At 34.0% G+C, this 18103-nt stretch overlaps 3 protein-coding genes across 7 annotated transcripts in view; 1 reads left to right on the top strand and 2 right to left on the bottom strand.

Annotated features, from left to right (window-relative positions):
• The window catches only part of Mef2 (myocyte enhancer factor 2), a 67933-nt gene extending 61651 nt beyond the window's left edge, over nucleotides 1-6282 (bottom strand). Inside the window, exon 1 of the mRNA XM_018543941.1 lies at nucleotides 6084-6282. The gene's annotated coding sequence lies outside the window, so the exon portion shown is untranslated. The remainder of the gene's footprint in view (nucleotides 1-6083) is intronic.
• Nucleotides 6283-12079: 5797 nt separating this feature from the next.
• LOC108777135 (G2/mitotic-specific cyclin-B) overlaps nucleotides 12080-18103 on the top strand; it is an 8586-nt gene continuing 2562 nt past the window's right edge. Inside the window, exons 1-7 of the mRNA XM_018543947.1 lie at nucleotides 12080-12219; nucleotides 12932-13276; nucleotides 13341-13496; nucleotides 13591-13800; nucleotides 13913-14078; nucleotides 14169-14301; nucleotides 14381-14440. Of these exons, the coding sequence (XP_018399449.1) occupies nucleotides 12953-13276; nucleotides 13341-13496; nucleotides 13591-13800; nucleotides 13913-14078; nucleotides 14169-14301; nucleotides 14381-14440 (1049 nt within the window). The 5' untranslated portion in view covers nucleotides 12080-12219; nucleotides 12932-12952. The remainder of the gene's footprint in view (nucleotides 12220-12931; nucleotides 13277-13340; nucleotides 13497-13590; nucleotides 13801-13912; nucleotides 14079-14168; nucleotides 14302-14380; nucleotides 14441-18103) is intronic.
• LOC108777124 (Down syndrome critical region protein 3 homolog) lies at nucleotides 14972-16737 on the bottom strand. 5 transcript variants are annotated; one of them, XM_018543928.1, is made up of 7 exons: nucleotides 16602-16737; nucleotides 16299-16413; nucleotides 16081-16224; nucleotides 15528-15920; nucleotides 15358-15454; nucleotides 15137-15262; nucleotides 14972-15054 (listed from the first exon to the last, which is right to left on the bottom strand). In XM_018543928.1, the coding sequence occupies exons 2-7, from the start codon at nucleotides 16353-16355 to the stop codon at nucleotides 14972-14974; spliced, it is 900 nt and encodes a 299-aa protein (XP_018399430.1). In that variant the 5' UTR covers nucleotides 16356-16413; nucleotides 16602-16737. The 5 variants fall into 5 exon arrangements, with proteins under 5 accessions (XP_018399430.1, XP_018399431.1, XP_018399428.1 ...); XM_018543929.1 differs by having other exon boundaries at nucleotides 15031-15262; nucleotides 15528-15568; nucleotides 15662-15920; XM_018543926.1 differs by having other exon boundaries at nucleotides 15031-15262.

Here is an 18103-nt window from a genome sequence, read left to right as displayed (position 1 = left end):
TTATACATTATGTAATCATTACATAATTTTATATATATATATTATGTTACTGCAATTCGAATATTTGTATATATACATTGTAATATCTCGTATAACGCTTGTGCATTAGTAAGAATCTCGTAATACATAATATATGCGAAAATCAGGTTCGATACTGAATTCGTTAGTCACATCGCTGATGTCACACTGTACAATATCAATGAGGATCTACCACTAAAAGATGCCAAAGTAATAGATGTTTCTTATGGCGCCAGCCTTACTTATTAAAGTGAATAAAGAACTCTAGTCTCTATGTTGGAGCATGCATACATTAATATTGATAATATGTAGGTATAAATTTGCGCAAATCTAGAACATATTAATCAAATTATACGGCGCGATAGAAATCGTTACTTACATAATCGAAATTTAGATGCGCTTCAAATATTGACAGCGAGACTACCAGCACCGGATAAAGTATCAAAAGCCAATAAAGAATTTGCAAATGTGCAATTCTTAACCTCGCAGTTGATCTAATAAATATTTCGCGATCATACTGTCCTTAATAGATCGATAGTATAATAAAAAAATTATTGCGTTACGAAAATAAGATTAGAAAAAATATGTAAATATTTTATTGTAGATATTGCGTTGTAACAATAAAATAAATTTAATACTCCTTCATCGGAAACATAATATAATATTTTTTTCTTTCTACTGAGTATTTATATTGTCATATATTTTTTTTAAGTTATGTCACAATTTACATGACATTTTCTAAAAGTATGTAATATTTCATTAAAAAAAAAAAATGCTTTCGCGTCAGTTGACATATTTTTACATTTTTTTTCTTATAATATTTACATATTCACACATTTTTCATATGCAATTTGCGTTGCTAATCAAGTGACCTTCAAAAGTCATTATATCATTACATTTTAATCGTGTTACATTTATGCAAAATCGGTATTTACGTATTCACGTATAGCCAGAATTCAACGAGCAATAATCAATTGCATAAAAACCGTAATCTAATTGATTATTAATACCATTCTTATGGCGACTTTACTATACATACATATAAACATGCTACTTCATAAATATCAACGATTAGCTCCTTGCAGCTATACATATCATACAAATTGTTTAAGAGCTATGTAATTGAACACGGATTTTGTATTGTAGCTGCCATATGCTTTTATCGTCGAATACTTACAAGTGCTGAGTACTTATCCGATGGTAATAACTACGATTGCCCTCTTGGGTATTAATTCTCCTTAAGTGACATTTCTCTCTCAGGGACTCGATATGTTGTGATGCATCTTTGCAATTATCGACAACAATTAATTATTGTATAGTTTGAATTTTCCATAACTGAAGATTATATGAAATCTCTCCCTTTCTCTTACAAAGTTGCAAATTAATTTTGCAGAAAATTCTAATTTAATCAATCAACTTTTTTATCTAACCTTTCAATTTTATCTTTAATGTCCAATTAAATCAAAATAACAGTTAACTCTTCAAGCTAATAAATATAGAATCGTAATTAACTTTTTTAAATTAAAAAAAAAATTGTTTTCATATAAATATTTAAGATGAGGAATTTAATTAATTTTTTATCGATTATTGCTTTTCTGATTTAAACAATATTATATACTCAATGAGTTCGTATTATATATAAAATAAAAATATATCAAACGACATACATAAGTATAATGCAAGTTGCAAATCATCGCTAGATGAATTATATATTGGTAAAATAGAGTAAGTGTGCTTTCGAGCGATATAAGTAAAAATATTATAAAATATTTGCTTAGACTTGAAATCAGAACATTTGCCTGTACGCGAGTATAACAGTCCGCAAAAATCTATAAATTCATAAATACTGCGCACAATAAAAAATGCTTTTAAGATTGAATCGATACCATTCGTGTCAGTTTTCAAGAAAAATGTTCCACAGAGAGTATAAAACAGATCCAGATAATTTTTACGAGTGATTCTGCCTCCGCATCAGACGCGTTTGTCTGTCTTGTCTTTATGCGTATAGGTTGACGTAATCCCGATGTAAGATGCTATCGTTCTCTCGCAACTCTCGAAACGATGTACCGTCGAAATCTAAAGGTACATCTTGAACTCGCCAACAATGCGGCTGAGCGCACCTTAAAGATGACGGACCGCCGAATAATTCGTAAGTAACTCGGTTTTGCCGCACTCGCGCGAGTAGAATAGACCGAGTCAACGTTTAGGTCATCACATGTTCACTTGTGGATAGCCTCGGGGACCCACATTGTGACGCGCTTTGTGCTGCGTGAGGTCATACGGGGGACCGCGTATTGTCGCGTGGCACGTATTATTGTATGTACACGTTGTGTAGGTCTAGGTTTACCCTTCCCTCCTCCTCTCGCCCCAGCACGGCTGGCCGAGATGTCGCGATAAACCGGCATCCGCGATAAGGTTACCGAAACGCGCATAAAAAGTCGAACGCGTGTCTTGCACGCCGCTGCCTTTTCCGCACCTACAACGACGAAAAAATGTGACAAAGGGGAAAAAAAATACGAACACGTATGAAACATGCTCTTCTCTCGCCGAAATTTTTCACGATACGATAAATGTTAAGTAATATACAACAAATGAGACAACCATTGTTAGATTACCACCTTTCGACTAATATAACATTTCGCTGAAGATCGACGGCCCTCCGTTGTCCAAAAATTATTCTCCAAATTTTCCGAAGGAAATTCCATTTACCGGAGAGAACCAGGGATTCGTTCGAAAAGCGTTCGAAATCTCCGGCTGAAAACCAGAGAAGTAGCAGCAATAATAAACGCAGATTCGAAAGCTTTGTGATAAAATCGAGGCTTCGCGTGTAATTTTATAGATACTATACAGGGCGTTTTAATAATAATAAATTATGACGGTGAACTTGAGGTTGAAAAACAAATGGAAAAATCGAATTCTAATTATACACGCATATTCGCCCGTTAGTCCCGAAATACATTGTAGTGAGCCTTAAGAAATTAATCAATCACAGTTAAATGTTGAAAAGAATAATCGACTACGATTGCTGATGTCAATTTCTTAATTAAGACTTAAAGCTTACTGTATCTACTGTTTCGGAACTTATTTACGAGGAGCGCAGCAACCTGGAGATTTCGAAAATATTAAGCATTTATCCCGTAATTATGCAAGGAAGTTGTTTTGAGATTTTCAAGAATAGAAAGATTTCAGCGTCTCTTTAACATTACACCTTGCTTTGGCGTCTAACTGTCATTACTTATTCTTGTTATCATTTCTTAATCGTATTTTCCCACGCTAACATTATATAAAAAAATCATACGAACCTATAACATTTAGAGTTAATTGGATAATTAAGACATTTAAGAATATGGAACAATGTATTCACAGTTACAATAATAGATAATTAAGTAATGCATAAAATATCATAAAATTGATAATTAACTTTGCTATCGGAAAATTGTTATGTTGTCCCATTTACTCAACAAATTCAGTCAATTTACCTGACCTTTTTCGTAAATTGCTTCGTGCAATATTCAAAGGTACTACAACAAATAATTATATATGTAACAACAATACATATATCATAAATGAACATATTTAAACAATCAATTTTTAACGTTAGTCTTTCCGACTTCAATTGCATCTTTTTAACTAATCCAAAAAAAAAAAAAAACGGTTAAAAGGTTAAGATTTACGTAGAAAACGCAAATGAATACGAATGCTTCATTCATCATTGTTGACCCGTTTTTTCTTTCTCTTTCATATTTTACAAACGTGTAGCAACATACTTACATAACATACGTACATATGGAAAATGAACAAGCAACGATAAACTAATGAAAGTTGCTCCTCTCTTCTTTCTACCATATCTACACATTGAATTAAATATTTCACTATATACTAAACAATTATTGTAACGAATATAATAACTTGTAAGCAAAATATGATGTGAGAAACAATTTTACCTAAGTTTACATTTCAAAGTGTCGTCCATATCAATACAAGCTTGGTACATTTTCGTAAGAATTCTTTAATAAAACATTTAGGACTATATTTATATAACTTTTTTTTATTTTTGCTCGTAAAACATACTATTAATGTTTGTATGAAAAAAAAAAACCTGAAAATCTCTGTATTTAATAAATAAATATATTTAATTATGTCTCTCTAATTTATATTTCTAAAGTTAATACACGTTCTGGAGTTTAACAAGTTTTGAATATTTTTTTCATATGATCTAAATCCTATCTAATCACGCACATCACAACACAAACGCAATAAAATCGACACGGCATTAGAGATAAAAGTGCAGTTGCAGTTGACGCATAGATTTCTGTATTACCGGTCGCGATTTTGCGAAAACAGGATCCAGCTCGGTGCAGATGGCGGTACAAAACGGAGCATTGCGAGACACAAATTTTTTCTTGTGTTTTATAATATTTAACAACAACCATACGATACCACGATAGGGGTTCGATATCGTGGAGGCCACGTCGTCTTTATCGACTTAAAATACGGGCGAATTTACGATGTAATTTCATTGTCGAAAAAAAAAAGGAAAAAAATAGAGTACACGTTTCTCTCCGTGTTCCACTAAATGTGCGAACGCGACTGAGAATCGAGATACGTTCAACAAACATTTTACGCGTTCCTTTCAATCGGCGCGAATCAATAGCCGATGTGTGATTTAATTATTTCGAGACGGCGTAAAGTCGGGATTCGACGTCGTCGCATTCGCGGAGATCCAAGTCTGCCGTGCATACGAAAACAAAAGGGAGAAACACGCGTAAAATTAATTCACACGGCTGACATTTGTGTGCACTCGCACTTACTATTGTACGCAATTGTCATCGCTCCTGCTGGATTGAAAGAAACAAAAAGTACAGATTCAATATCGTTGCCTCGCAAACTAACTAAACGAATAAATTTATGAGAAATTACGCACACGCGTGCAACGTATACACGTTGCACATTCCCACACACATACACACACACACACACACACACACACACACACACGCGCTATTAATGAGTTTTCCGATTAAATATGCCGTGCAATTATAGTGTAAAAAAAAAATACTGGCAAATAGCATAGAAGAATCGACCGACGATAATAATCAGTCGGCGATAAATCATCCCGTCGTACGACGACAAGCAGGTAATAAGTAGTAATAATACGATCGTAACGCGTCTCAGTCGAAGCGACTGAACGTCGACGGATATCTCTCTAAGGCGTGGTTCCTCCTCCATCGAAATTTCATCGGCGGCGGTTTGACGGGACGTGTCGTTTCCGACCGGCGTATTTCGCTCGCGAGCGACAGAGAGATATATCTCTCTCTCTCTCTCTCTTTCTCTCTTTTCCTTTTCTTTCTCGTCGTCGGCGTCCGAGTTCCATATTGGAGGAGCATCAGCTGGCTCGAGAATCCCCGGATTCCCCTGACATCCGCTTCCCGAGCGCATGGCTGCACGACGACGTCAACTTCAGCTTTTCCCTCGGGATTCATCGCCGCCGCCGCCGTCGCCGCCGCCCCCACCCGCCACCCCTTTTCCGCGGCAACGCGGATCTACCGGTTTCTGCGGCGACAGCGATCTCGCAACAATCGCGCGAGATCGCCGAACGGCGTCATCTCTCTCTCTCTCTCTCTCTCTCGCCGACCATCGATCCGATGTCATCGCGCGCGCGAGGAGGATCAATAAATCTCGCGACGACACATCCCGGCGCATCCTGTCGCGCGAGAGACTTTCGGAAGATTCTTTTTCTCTCTCTCTTTCTGCTTCTCTCCACGCGCTCCGTTTCGCGGTCCATCGAAATCCGAGACTCCAAGCCCGAGTCGAGACGTGACGTATGCGCGTGCACGCGTGTGCGTGCATTCGGCTGCTGCGCGTTGCGCGCATGCACGCGGGGAACGTGTGTGCGTGGGCGCGCGGGTAATACGTGTGTGTACATGCGCGCAATCGCGCGCGCGCGCGAGCGGGTGTGCGCGCTTAAGCGAAGGCCATGTTCGACAGGCTATACGGCTACTACTCTGTGTGACGGATGACTTTTGAAAGGTAAACAGGCGAAGGAAGACTCAATTGATACTCACAGTTTTTCCGTCGGCGGTCCCAGCCGCTTCCACACGATTTTCCCCCGTCGGGTGCGCGTGGCCCGGCGATTATTTGATTTTGCACAGTAACATTATTGTGCGTCCAGTGAAAAAAAAAAAAAAACAGAAAGAGAGGGGACAAGAGAGAAAGAGAGAGAGAGAGATAGAGGGAGAAAAAGAATGTAACGACGGGAAAATGCAGGGGAGAGGGAGAGACGAAGACAAAGAATGACGGGGGGGGGGGGGGGGGAGGGGAAAGAGAAGCGGAGGGTGAGGCAGGAGAGAGAAAAAGATACACACCGCGAGAGAGAGTGCTTGCTTGATCAAAAGCACAAATTTCGTGACGTCATCGGCGGTCGGGCATGCGCGAACGTATTTCGGTGATTTTCCACGCGCGGTGAAACACGTGCGACGAGTCGGTCGACGCCACTGCTGCTACCGCACCACAGCACTACATATCGCTAAGAAACGCGCGGCATTATCGCGTCGCGGCGGCGGCGGCGGCGGCACGGACTTCCACAAATACCGAGCGCGATTCGCGAGAACCACCGCGGCTGCCGACATCTATCCATCCACTCCCACTTGTTAAGTGACGTACCCTGACGTCACCGATAGTTTACCTTGAAGCCGCGTGACATTGAGCCGCAGGCCGGCCAATCGCGACGCCCGCGTCGCAAAAATCCCACGGCCGCACACACCAGGTCGGGTTTTCATAGCGCGCGACGGCGCGCGATAGCGATCGTCTACGAAGCGGCGCCGCGATCTTGCCCGATTCTTTGAAATTTACGAAGATCAACTGCACCTCTACTAAAAACTAATAAAGAGGAACAGGGCTACGAGCCAATGGATTCGTTAAAATCTTTAATTTATTCTAATATATCTATTCAATCAATACCTCTACTAAACTTCCATTTAATCTATTGACGATTTTGATACAATAACTGGAGGAATTGTTTCCAGTGAAATATCTTAGTTCGTCTGTATTTCTCCTCTTTGAGCTAAATGCTGTTACTTTTCAATGAAAAATCTAATCGGTAATCGACTCGAGACTTTTGTATGAAAAGTTTTAGAAAGGTACAAAGTGGTACAGATGAATCACATTTCATATTGCTAAAAAATTAATTTATCTCTTAATCGATTGAATATCCGCATAGATAAATAATCATTTTGCTGAAGTATCTGAAAATTTAACTAGAATTGAAAATATAATTTTGTTGGACTATAAAAACAATCATGTTATGGAAATCTTATAAGCATAATGAGCAATAATATCGCAAAAAAATTTTAACATATTCTAACATCAATATAACGTTGTATAACTATTTTAATGATTCAACAAAATTACTTTGAGATTTGTATCTAGCTACACTTTTAAATATTGCAGCACTTAAAACAGTCTCTTTTCCGAATGTGTGTTAAACAATTGTAATATAAAAATAACATACAGTTTATAGTTAATGTATATTTTTTTAAAAAGAACTTAAATTAAGTTTTATATATATAATGAAATTATTATGGTCTTTTCTAAAATGATTGTGATTTTGAAGCTATCAATTTATATTATGTTTCGAATGCCTGAATAAATACAACAAGAACGATAAAGTTTAATGTAAGTGCGTAGTATGGAATTATTACACGCTAAAATTAAAGTGTCGTTTAAACTTAGAATGCACTTAATATGCATTATATCGCGGATTAATCGCTTTCGTGCTCGAATAGAAAGATTAAGTCGATATCTCCCTGCGACTCTGGGATTATTTCAACGTTTCCCCCGCGGCGAATGTAACCCTTCCGCTTGTAATGGAGGACAAAGTGCGCCATTAACATATCACGATCTTATGTAATTAAATATAGCGGTAATATTTATGAAGTCATTATACCCTTGGAAAAAAAGAGCCAGTATTTTAAGAATGTGATAAACAGTTTTTCTACGACTAAATTCGCGACCATATTGTTCTGACGAAATATGGCAATTCATTTCCCGTTCGACGTTTGTCAGTGCTAAATTGTACAGTAAAAATTAGCTTGAGAATCGTTAAAAGTGAACGAATATTATTAGTAGAGCAACAATAAGGATAAAAAGATCTCGACAATGTTGGGAACATTGAGAAAAAAAGTATTAAAAAATTTAGTTTTCACTGAACAACGGTGTTTTTAATATTCATTTAAAGTACGTAATCAATCATTATACCTTTTAGTATTATAAGTTTCTGTAAGGGAAATGTTAGCCTAAATCCATGATACTTAAAATGTTGATGATATCTCACGTGTACTACATCACACTTTGACTTGAAATCAATTATTATTTTCTTTCTTGTTTCAAATGCATTTTCGTGCCCGCGTGTTCGTTTGATTAGCGTGTTTCTCGACGCGCGACGGAATTTCTTTGAGAAATTCGTATCACTGAGATTTTATAAACGAGGAGGTATACGCTATTTCGTCGACATGGTGCGGCGCGACGTCATTCGCACGAGACGGGCGCTAAACTGCCTCTCGTGTCTCTCGTGCTAACCAGTAATAAACGCGTATTCACACGAAACCTCGACGTACCGCGACATTTATATGCATAATCCTCGAGATCACACGCGAAAATCCGTGATACAGACTGCATGCATAACGCACGATCTCGCACAAAGAGAGAGAGAGAGAGAGAGAGAGAGATCTTAAGGACATCACATCGCATTGTTATTCCTGTACCGTATATACTTGTAGTTCCGACAAAAAAAAAACACGAAATTTCTTCAATGTAATCTTTTACCATAGCAAAATTCTTCCATTTTCAACATTTTTTAATTAGATTCAAATTCAAATAATATTATAGTATTAAAATTAAATACAAAATAAATACGGCTCTCCATGAATAAACCAATAAAATGTAAAATGCCTAATATGCAAAAACCTCCGCAGTTCTTTTGGTGTAATATAAGAATAGTCAATGCAATAATTAAACTTCTTGAAATATCTAATATACATTACATATTAAGTAAAAGACGTTTTGATCCTTGATTTGGATCCTCTTTAGTGTAACAGTCAATAAATACATATGATGATAAAATGCTGTAATCTTTGTAATCTTTCAATGTCGTAACAGTCAAATGATAAGACGATAGTCAAAGTAAAACGATACATCAAGAAGAAAGATTATGCCTTCCGAAGTAATATAAATATACGTAAAGACATGTTTAACGATAATAAGTCTATTTGTATTGTTTGAAATCCTCAAAAATTGTTTGCATTTTAAAGGAAATATATATATTCATATACACTACACTCGACAAAATTAAATCACCTGTTCCACCCTACAAAAATAGGAAAATTTCGAGGTAGAATAACTTTGTCGCAATTAAATCATCGTACAGAGAGATCGAAAAAAAGCAAATTAAAGATAAAAATTTACTCTTTCGATTGCAGTAAACAACATTTGTGCACAATTTTTAATTCGCACCGTGGAATTTTTCAAATTTCGTAGAAAATTTTGAGGTTTAACGCATCTTCATTTATGTTTGTGTAATTTCATAAAATATATCAGTAATATCGTTTTTTTTTTAAATACTGATCTGAAAAGTAAAGACTTTCTTCAAGATTTAAGATGCTTTTTTAAAAATCTCGATACGATGATCTTTGACGAAGTTATTCTATTTCGAAATTTTCCTATTTTTGTAGAGTGGAACAGATGATGCTTTAATTTTATTGAATAGTATATATTTATACGTTGAAGCGAGAGAAAGTAAAGCTATATAAGTACAAAAAGTACAAGTAAAACGCGAACAGACTAATTCGAGTAACTTTTTTTTTCCTAAGACAGAAATATGAAAAATGAAAAATTTCTTCCTTATCTTTAGTGCTAAAAAAAAATTTACTCGTACTTTTTACATTTCCGACTTCAAAAAAAAAAGTTACATAATTGCTATTCTAACATTGGCTTAAAATATCATCAGTCTTATTACTTTCCTTTAAAAAAAGAATGAAACTGATAGCTGACAATAATATCGATATACTGTCTAAAATTTGTAATTGTGAGCATTGTTGCATTTCTTTTTCTTAATGGAGGTATAAATATATAATTGCGCGGTCTATATAAACAAATTTTGTACTGAAGAAGATCCGAACTTATAGAGTCGAAACGTTTATACATTTATATATAATATATTTTTAAATAAAAACTATTAATTTACACGAACAATCTCTGTGCCTGCTTTTATTGGTATTAATTTATTTAGTTGGATGTTTTATTCTTTTGGTGACTGACTCTCTGTTAAATTTATTGTTTGTATAATCAGTGTTTACGCTTATTTTTCTAAATTTCTAAATAATTTTCTAACGTGCACGAACGTCGATCAAGACCCACAATTACAAATTTTGGATACGACCATGGATATAATTTGCAACTATAGTTTCGTATACGTGTACTCATTAATGTTTTAACTGTTTTAACATATGATATATATTTATGCGCATACCAGGAACGTATTATTATAGTTCTTGAGGTGAAAATTACAAAAGTGAGCGAATTGAATATGTATAACTTCATCATTCAACACCTAGTGAATTTGCTTACTGTTGTAATTTTTACTTTGTTTCAAAAACACTATAATAAATCTCTAATATATAATATGTTTTCCATAATATACATGTATATGTATATATAATATTATAATATATTATATATATATATATAAAAAAATAAGAGCGAGATTTTCGACGTTGTAACAAATAATAGCTAAAAAATTGAAATTTATATTCTTAATCCGAAATATTAGTTGATAATTTATATCAATTTCAATAGAGAACGATTCAAAATGCTTTGATTTGCTTATTGCCTACACGTCTTAATTGTTTCAGATTTATTATATGCCACGGCTCTTTAATGCGGAGTCTACAATAGAAGTCGTAGCGGTCTTAAGTCGTAGAAAATTAACCAATCACAGTTGAATAGGAGAAGAATAATCAACTGTGACTGGTCAATTTTCTACGACTTTTCTGTTGTAGATTTTAGATCCCGTATAAATGTTGAGATATTAAGGATTCTACATACATAGAAATATACGTACATGCGTACATTACATCTAATTAGTGTTTCTTTTTCCCCTTTCGCCGTATTTTGAAGTCGTTCGCGCGTAGAGAAACGAGCCACAGGGAACAAACGAAGACGACAAAACAAATGGAAGGTGAATGTATATGGCACAAGTCGCGAAAAAAAGCATTAGGAACATGTTCGCGGTTTTTTTGTGAGGTAAATTTCTTGTGAATCCCCCCCCCCCCCACGTACAGCACGTGACTCGTTAAATACCGATCGTTTCTAGCGCGTGATAAAATTGCAAATCAAGTCTCGGAAGATGAACGCTAGACATTGTGAGTATATCGATCGTAGACAGATAATCTTTTATGACAGATCATTTTATAATGTCGCACGGTACTATCTTTAAATTTATCGGAGAGAAAATAAGAGCGAGATTTTCGACGTTGTATAACAAGTAATGGCTAAAAAATCGGAATTACCAGAAATTTATATTCTTAATCTGAAATATTAATTGATAATTTATATCAATTTGAATTTTTTAAGTTAAAAATTGTTTGCAACGTTCTGCAAAATATTTTTACAGCAAAACTTGTGTTATTATAATGTTGCTGTAAAAATTTTACTTTATTCTTTACCCTCTTACTTTCAACTTCATCTAGACATTATCATAAAGTTCATCAGCTTTCGTAATTATATATACGATATAATTATTAAATTATTACTGTTAGTAAATTTTATCACACACGGTTTTTTTATTATAAAAAAATAAAATAGAAAGGCTTAGTTTCTCTGATACACAGTCAACGTAAATTATATATATTAGAATCTGATAGAATTTAAAAAAAAAAGATGTATCGCGTCATCTATGTGCGCCTTTTAGCAATATCACTAGATATTCATGTGCATGCAAGAAATTAAATGTCCCTAAAAAATTCTCAAGTATCACATGGTTCTCGGTCAAGCGTCATGTATTCTCTCGTTATTTTTGCAATATCGTGAATTCCACGATAATTTAACCATTCGCCATTGTTAAAATGAATATCCAAATATGTTAGTGAAGACGATTTGAGGCAACAGAAAAGATAAAAATAACGTGCGTCAACGCGTTAATATATGGTAAATAACTTTTACTGACACGTGTATGTTTATCTTGGATTCGAGTTTACACTTTGTTTCGAAATGAGTTTTTTTTTGCGTTTTTGTAAGTGCCCCGGAAATTTGGAATTGATAGTGAATGGTAATGTTTATGCATTATGTCATTATGCACTTATTATCTGAAGATAGTATAATGTATTTCTACTGTATTTGATACTAAAACTTTTTAAGTTGTAGTTAATAATGTACAGAATGAATTGCAAAAAATTTCGAATAGAGTAAAGTTTCTCATGTTCTGCATGTATACATAAAAAACAACAAATTACTTAAAAAATTATATCAAAAGTTGTATGTTTATGTCACTACGCACTTATTTTCTAAAGATAGTATAATGTATTTCGACTGTATTTGTATTTGATAATCAAGACTATAATTTAATAAGTGTAACAGGTTTATTTTATATGGTCAAACTGTATATGTTTAGATTTTTAAGTGAAAGGTACATATTTGATATCTGACAAAAGCAAGGAAGAAAGTTATAATACTATACTTTTAATAATTTTTAAGATGTAATTTTCTTATGCTTACTTGTAGAAGCATAAAAACTTTACAAGTTTTCAGTTTTATAATTCAAAATTTACATATTAATATATATCAATAATATGATGTTTTATTTTTTCTTATTTTTATTATTTCTATATAAATGACAATATATATTAATATTTTTGTACAGGTATAAAAGTTAAATGAAACAATGGCACATTCTGATCAAAATCATGAGATATCTAAAGGTATCAGAACAAGACAGAATGTACAATATGAAATTCTAGGAGAAAAGACTGCAGCCAAAACAGGCTTAGATATATTATATACATCTCGGATAGACAATGGGATAACTGAAGAAGATGTGGAAAGAAAAATAACATCGCTGAAACATTTACTAGAGAAAGATCCAAGAGCTGCTGATTTAAAATGGTCCCTTTTTGTGGCCGCATCCAACACTTACCGTTATGATAGTTGTTTAAAACCGTTTCCACCTATGTATATCAAGAACGAGTGCAAGGATATCGAAGCATTGGTATTATCCTTAATATTTTTAGAAAAGAATATAATATTTATCTGAGATATTCCTTTCTCTACAGAGGCGAGCCATAGAATCAGTCCCTCCTTTACCTGTGATATGCAAAGAACTCGCTGAGACAGACGTCTATGAACATTATGGCGAAATAATAGAGTTATTGTATTGGGTATTACTACGATTAAGAGATCCATACATCAAAAGTGTGCAGAAAGAATGCGTAAGTATACTTATCATAATTTCTGATTTCAAAAATTAAAAAAATTACACCACAATATGGTATAAAAATATTTAGATAAATATTTATATTACAGTACAGTTCTATACTGAGGAAAGTGCCATTAGAGGTGCCGGTTGCAGCACCAAATCTTATATTTCAAATAGCAAGTGCGAAACAATCTGTGTCAGAAGAGAAATGGAAGTCAAGTGCTAAAGGTCATTCGACATTTTATGCGTATCACGGCAGCCGTTTGGAAAACTTCCATTCCATCGTGCACTATGGTTTACAGCAAAACATGTGCAAAGTGCAGTAAATTAATGTTAAATTAAACTCTCTGGAATTATTTTTGTTATTTTATATTTTTTGTATTGCTAAAATTATGAAAAATCAGTATAAACTTAATTTTCTTATTTCAGAGGTCAGAGTTTGGCAAAGGAATATATTTTTCAAGCGAATTAGGAGTAAGTTTACCATACAGTCCTGTGGGTTATGGTTGGGGAGGTAGTCTTCTTGGAAGCGAGATAAGCTGTATAGCTCTCTGTGAGCTTATTAATCATCCTGATATAAAGAGAGGAGATTCAAGTAAGCGCATAATGTAACTGTGGAAGTGATAATAGTTTACAGTATATGAAAGTTTAAAAAGGAAGTTTCTGCAATAGTTTTATATTTCAGGAGACAACGCACAAAATACATTGAGTGATTTAGTTGGTGGAAGAATACCAGACAAGTACTTCATAGTGACAAATAGCGATTTAGTAAGGATACGCTATTTGCTCGTTTATACTCAAGATCTCCATACAACTAGGTAAGTTGTACATAATATAAACATTAACTAAGCTGTACATAGTCTCACAATCATTGCTATAAAAATCTTACTACTTTAGTACTACTGATAATACGGGATTGCTGGCATGGTTCAAACAACACAAATTACTGACATTTGTGCTCGGCTACGTCGTGCTGTTAGCCTCAGTTGGACTAACGCAGAACAAACAAGTAGAGAAATACTATAGATTATTTATTCAGAAAGCAGGATTCGAATAGAAGAAGAATAAGAATATAAATTCATGCAATTTGATTACTATAAATTGAAAGTCTGGATATGAAAGAAAAAAGGTTACAAATGCCACATTTTCAAAAAATTAGACTCCATGTGCCAAGATTAATAGCATCGTAAAAAAACTGCAAATGCTTCAAAAATGTATATACAAGAAAAAAATCTTTTAATAGCATTTCTGTGATTAGCATTTTTAGCATTTACAACCTTTTTACCAGTCAAGTCTTCGATTATATTGAACTCTTCTATCAATGCGTATATGTGAAAGATATTTTTTTTAGATCTTTCATTTACATTTTTAAATATACATGTAATAATTAAATAAATATTTTCTATGATAAAGATATATATAATATATATATATATATATATATACGCATATACTGTTTTATACAAAATGTTTTTATTTCCGTAACTTTTAATATCGTGAGAGTATAATAGGAAAGTTCTCAGTGACCAAATAATCATCTTCAAACACAACAATAAGATTTACTTCAAATTCTAGAAACAAAAAATATTAAATTATAACTCTGTAATTCACATTTTTGTTTTAATGCGAAAACTGCTGCAATAATATTCTTACCAACTTTGAAGTTGCTTGTGCTTAAAGTGGGGCATGTAAATAATCTTGGAAATATCATGTAGATTGGAATAGCAAGATTTGTACAAATATTGCCCTCCCCAATTTGTATATTTTGTATCTCCGTCGCTGCAAAAATACACCTATATCAATCTTGATTTGTTATCACAATTACCGCAATGTATCCATTTTTACATGGATTCGTCGCATAATTGTATTTTTACCATCTCTAGAGTATCCTTCCGCACATCCACATGTTTCTACCCTGACTAATTGTAATTCTATAGACTTTATAACAGCCTCGCACTGTTCGATCACTACCTGTATATACAGATAATAGATAAAAGTGCAATATTCAACATATATTAATAATAAATAAATAAAAATCACATACTTCTCCTGTCAGGGGCTCAGAGAGTTTACAATACAAGGAATCTAATCTTCCCGAAATACAAAATCTTGGTATATTAGGCCTATCCCGAGTATTTTGCAGAGACTCTGGCATTATTTTAAAGAACACGATCTTACTGTGATCCTTCTCCACCTTAGCGCTTGCTTTATCCTCGACTATAAACTCCAATGACTTGCTGACATCTTTCGCGAGGAAGCTTCTTTTTATATCACAGCGTATAAGGTATTGTATATTCACAAAAACACCATGATATGTTTCATAAAGAGATTTGTTTCCTCTTGGCTTTAATGGCAATTCAAATGGTATTTCCGTCTTACCACTGGGAATCTTTCCAGATGGAGCAACATCTAGTGTATATTGTACTAATTGTATCGGCTGAAAAAATATGATTTACACAATAAAGAGTTAGTTTCTGTTATATTTACATTAAAAGAACATCATAAAAATTATGTTCAAAAAACAAATAATTCAACAGTTCCTTTGTATTATTTATGTATGTATATATATATATATATGTATACATGAAAATACTTACTTTAACAGAATTATAAAATGCTTCGAAAATGCCGACATTTTTGGTGCTAAGCTGCAAATTCACCGAGCCTTCCATAGTGAGAAATATACCATCATGTTTGACGTCTGAATTAGTTTTTAACTGTATTAGGCCTGCAACTACCTCCTACAATAACCTCAATTTTCATTTCAAGTATCCACAATATAACAACAGAGTAAAAAACGAAAAAAAGAACTAACCCCTTCGTAATATATTTTGCTCGCGCGTTTCAATTTTATGTCTATATTGATAGACATTTTGCAAATAATCTCTTTTTTTGACACTTGTCAAGGTGTATCAAAGGTATCAACTCATCTGTTACAAGAAATTACACATTTCAAGTAATTTATATACATATATAAATCACGTACTATATTAATTCCACGTATCTTATTTCACATGTTCAATGCAAAAATGAAAATAGATCACTGTAAACTATGTATGTATGTACATAAACATTTGACAATTTCGGGAAGCATCACATGCGACGAAACGTGACTTACGATCAGCTGTTCGTAGAACAATGAGCTGATAAGCGATGATAGGTGAGAGTAACAGCTGTGCGAGTCAGAGACGTGTAGTACGTCTGTCTCACTTTATTAAATATGAACTATTTCCACGCGACTGACGATCTTTATGATGAACAATTGATCGATATATTATATGTACACACGAAATCGATATTTCGCTAATATCGTGTATATATAAATAATTACACTAGCAACAAACTCTTTTAAGCACCAGTATGTATATATATATGGAATTTTTGCAAGGATTCGCAATCTAAAATATATAGATAATCATAAATTAGAAAATATGACTGCTACTATTCCTATTGAATGACAGTAGAATTGTTAAAAAATAAGACAAATACGAAATATTTGGAGATACCTAAAGATATAAGAGACAATCTTTTGAAAAGCAAACATACAAGTGAATAATGAAATAATTACAAAGTAATATTGATAATAATTTCTCTTCTATATATAGTAAAAGACAATTTATATTTCTATTTTTTTCATGTGTTTAATACACTCCATAATAAAGTAGCTTTATTAATTCGAACGCGTCCGCTTTCTCGCAAGTCTCCATTATTTTTTGATTATTTTTGTTGCAGAAAACCGCCACTTTATTCCTTGACAACTTTTATGAGCTACTTAGACTTTTTAAAAGGGGTTTTATTATTCTGAGATGACTCTCGATCGAGAGAGAGAGAGAGAGAGAGACACAGAGAGGGGATGTTTATAACGTTTTTCATTAGCAGAACTGGTGTGCACTCAACGCATTTTATTCAAATCGACATAAAGATATTTAATAAAGATACAGAAACGAGTTAAATTGTGAAATCCTCAATATATTTTATTGTGTTATTTGATAAAATATACACTGTGCATTTTATCAATTGAGATATCTCACTTTTACATTCAGATTAGCAAGTGTTACAACGGTTTTAAAGTGCACTGAGTGCGCACCAGTTCTAATGGAAACGCGGCGTCTCTGCTGCGCAGGCGCGCATTTATTTGCTCTTTTCTACGCCGGCTCCAGCCGAACAAATTCAAATCGACGAAGTCGTTGAGAATTTCTCGCGAGAGTTCAAACAGACCTGACCTGTGGTGGCTTATTTCTCGACGGAAAGGAGATTTGTGCCTGCAACGGAAATAAGAGCTTCTCTGCGCGATTGTGACTGACTATGGCGACAAGAAATCGAACCGCTGTTACGGTGAGCATATAAAAATAATATTTTTATTTACAATCGCAGGAAATTTCCCACGATTGACAATAAGGAGTAAGTATTAACGGCCTAACGCCTGACATCTTTAAATGCCTTCTCGCACCATCTCTCATGCTTAAATGTCACTCCAATGCTCCATCCAAGATCTCGTGATTTGTGTATTGTATAGTTTCTTTATCTTGTTCCAGTAATTCTGGATTTTACGAAATCTTCTCGAATGGATAATTTTTCTTAAAATAAATTTGGAGAAATGAGCGAGAGAGAGAGAGAGAG

The sequence above is a fragment of the Cyphomyrmex costatus genome, unplaced genomic scaffold (assembly GCF_001594065.2).
Source record: "Cyphomyrmex costatus isolate MS0001 unplaced genomic scaffold, Ccosl1.0 scaffold41, whole genome shotgun sequence".
Lineage (NCBI taxonomy): Eukaryota > Metazoa > Arthropoda > Insecta > Hymenoptera > Formicidae > Cyphomyrmex > Cyphomyrmex costatus.
This window is presented reverse-complemented; position numbering and strand designations above follow the sequence as displayed.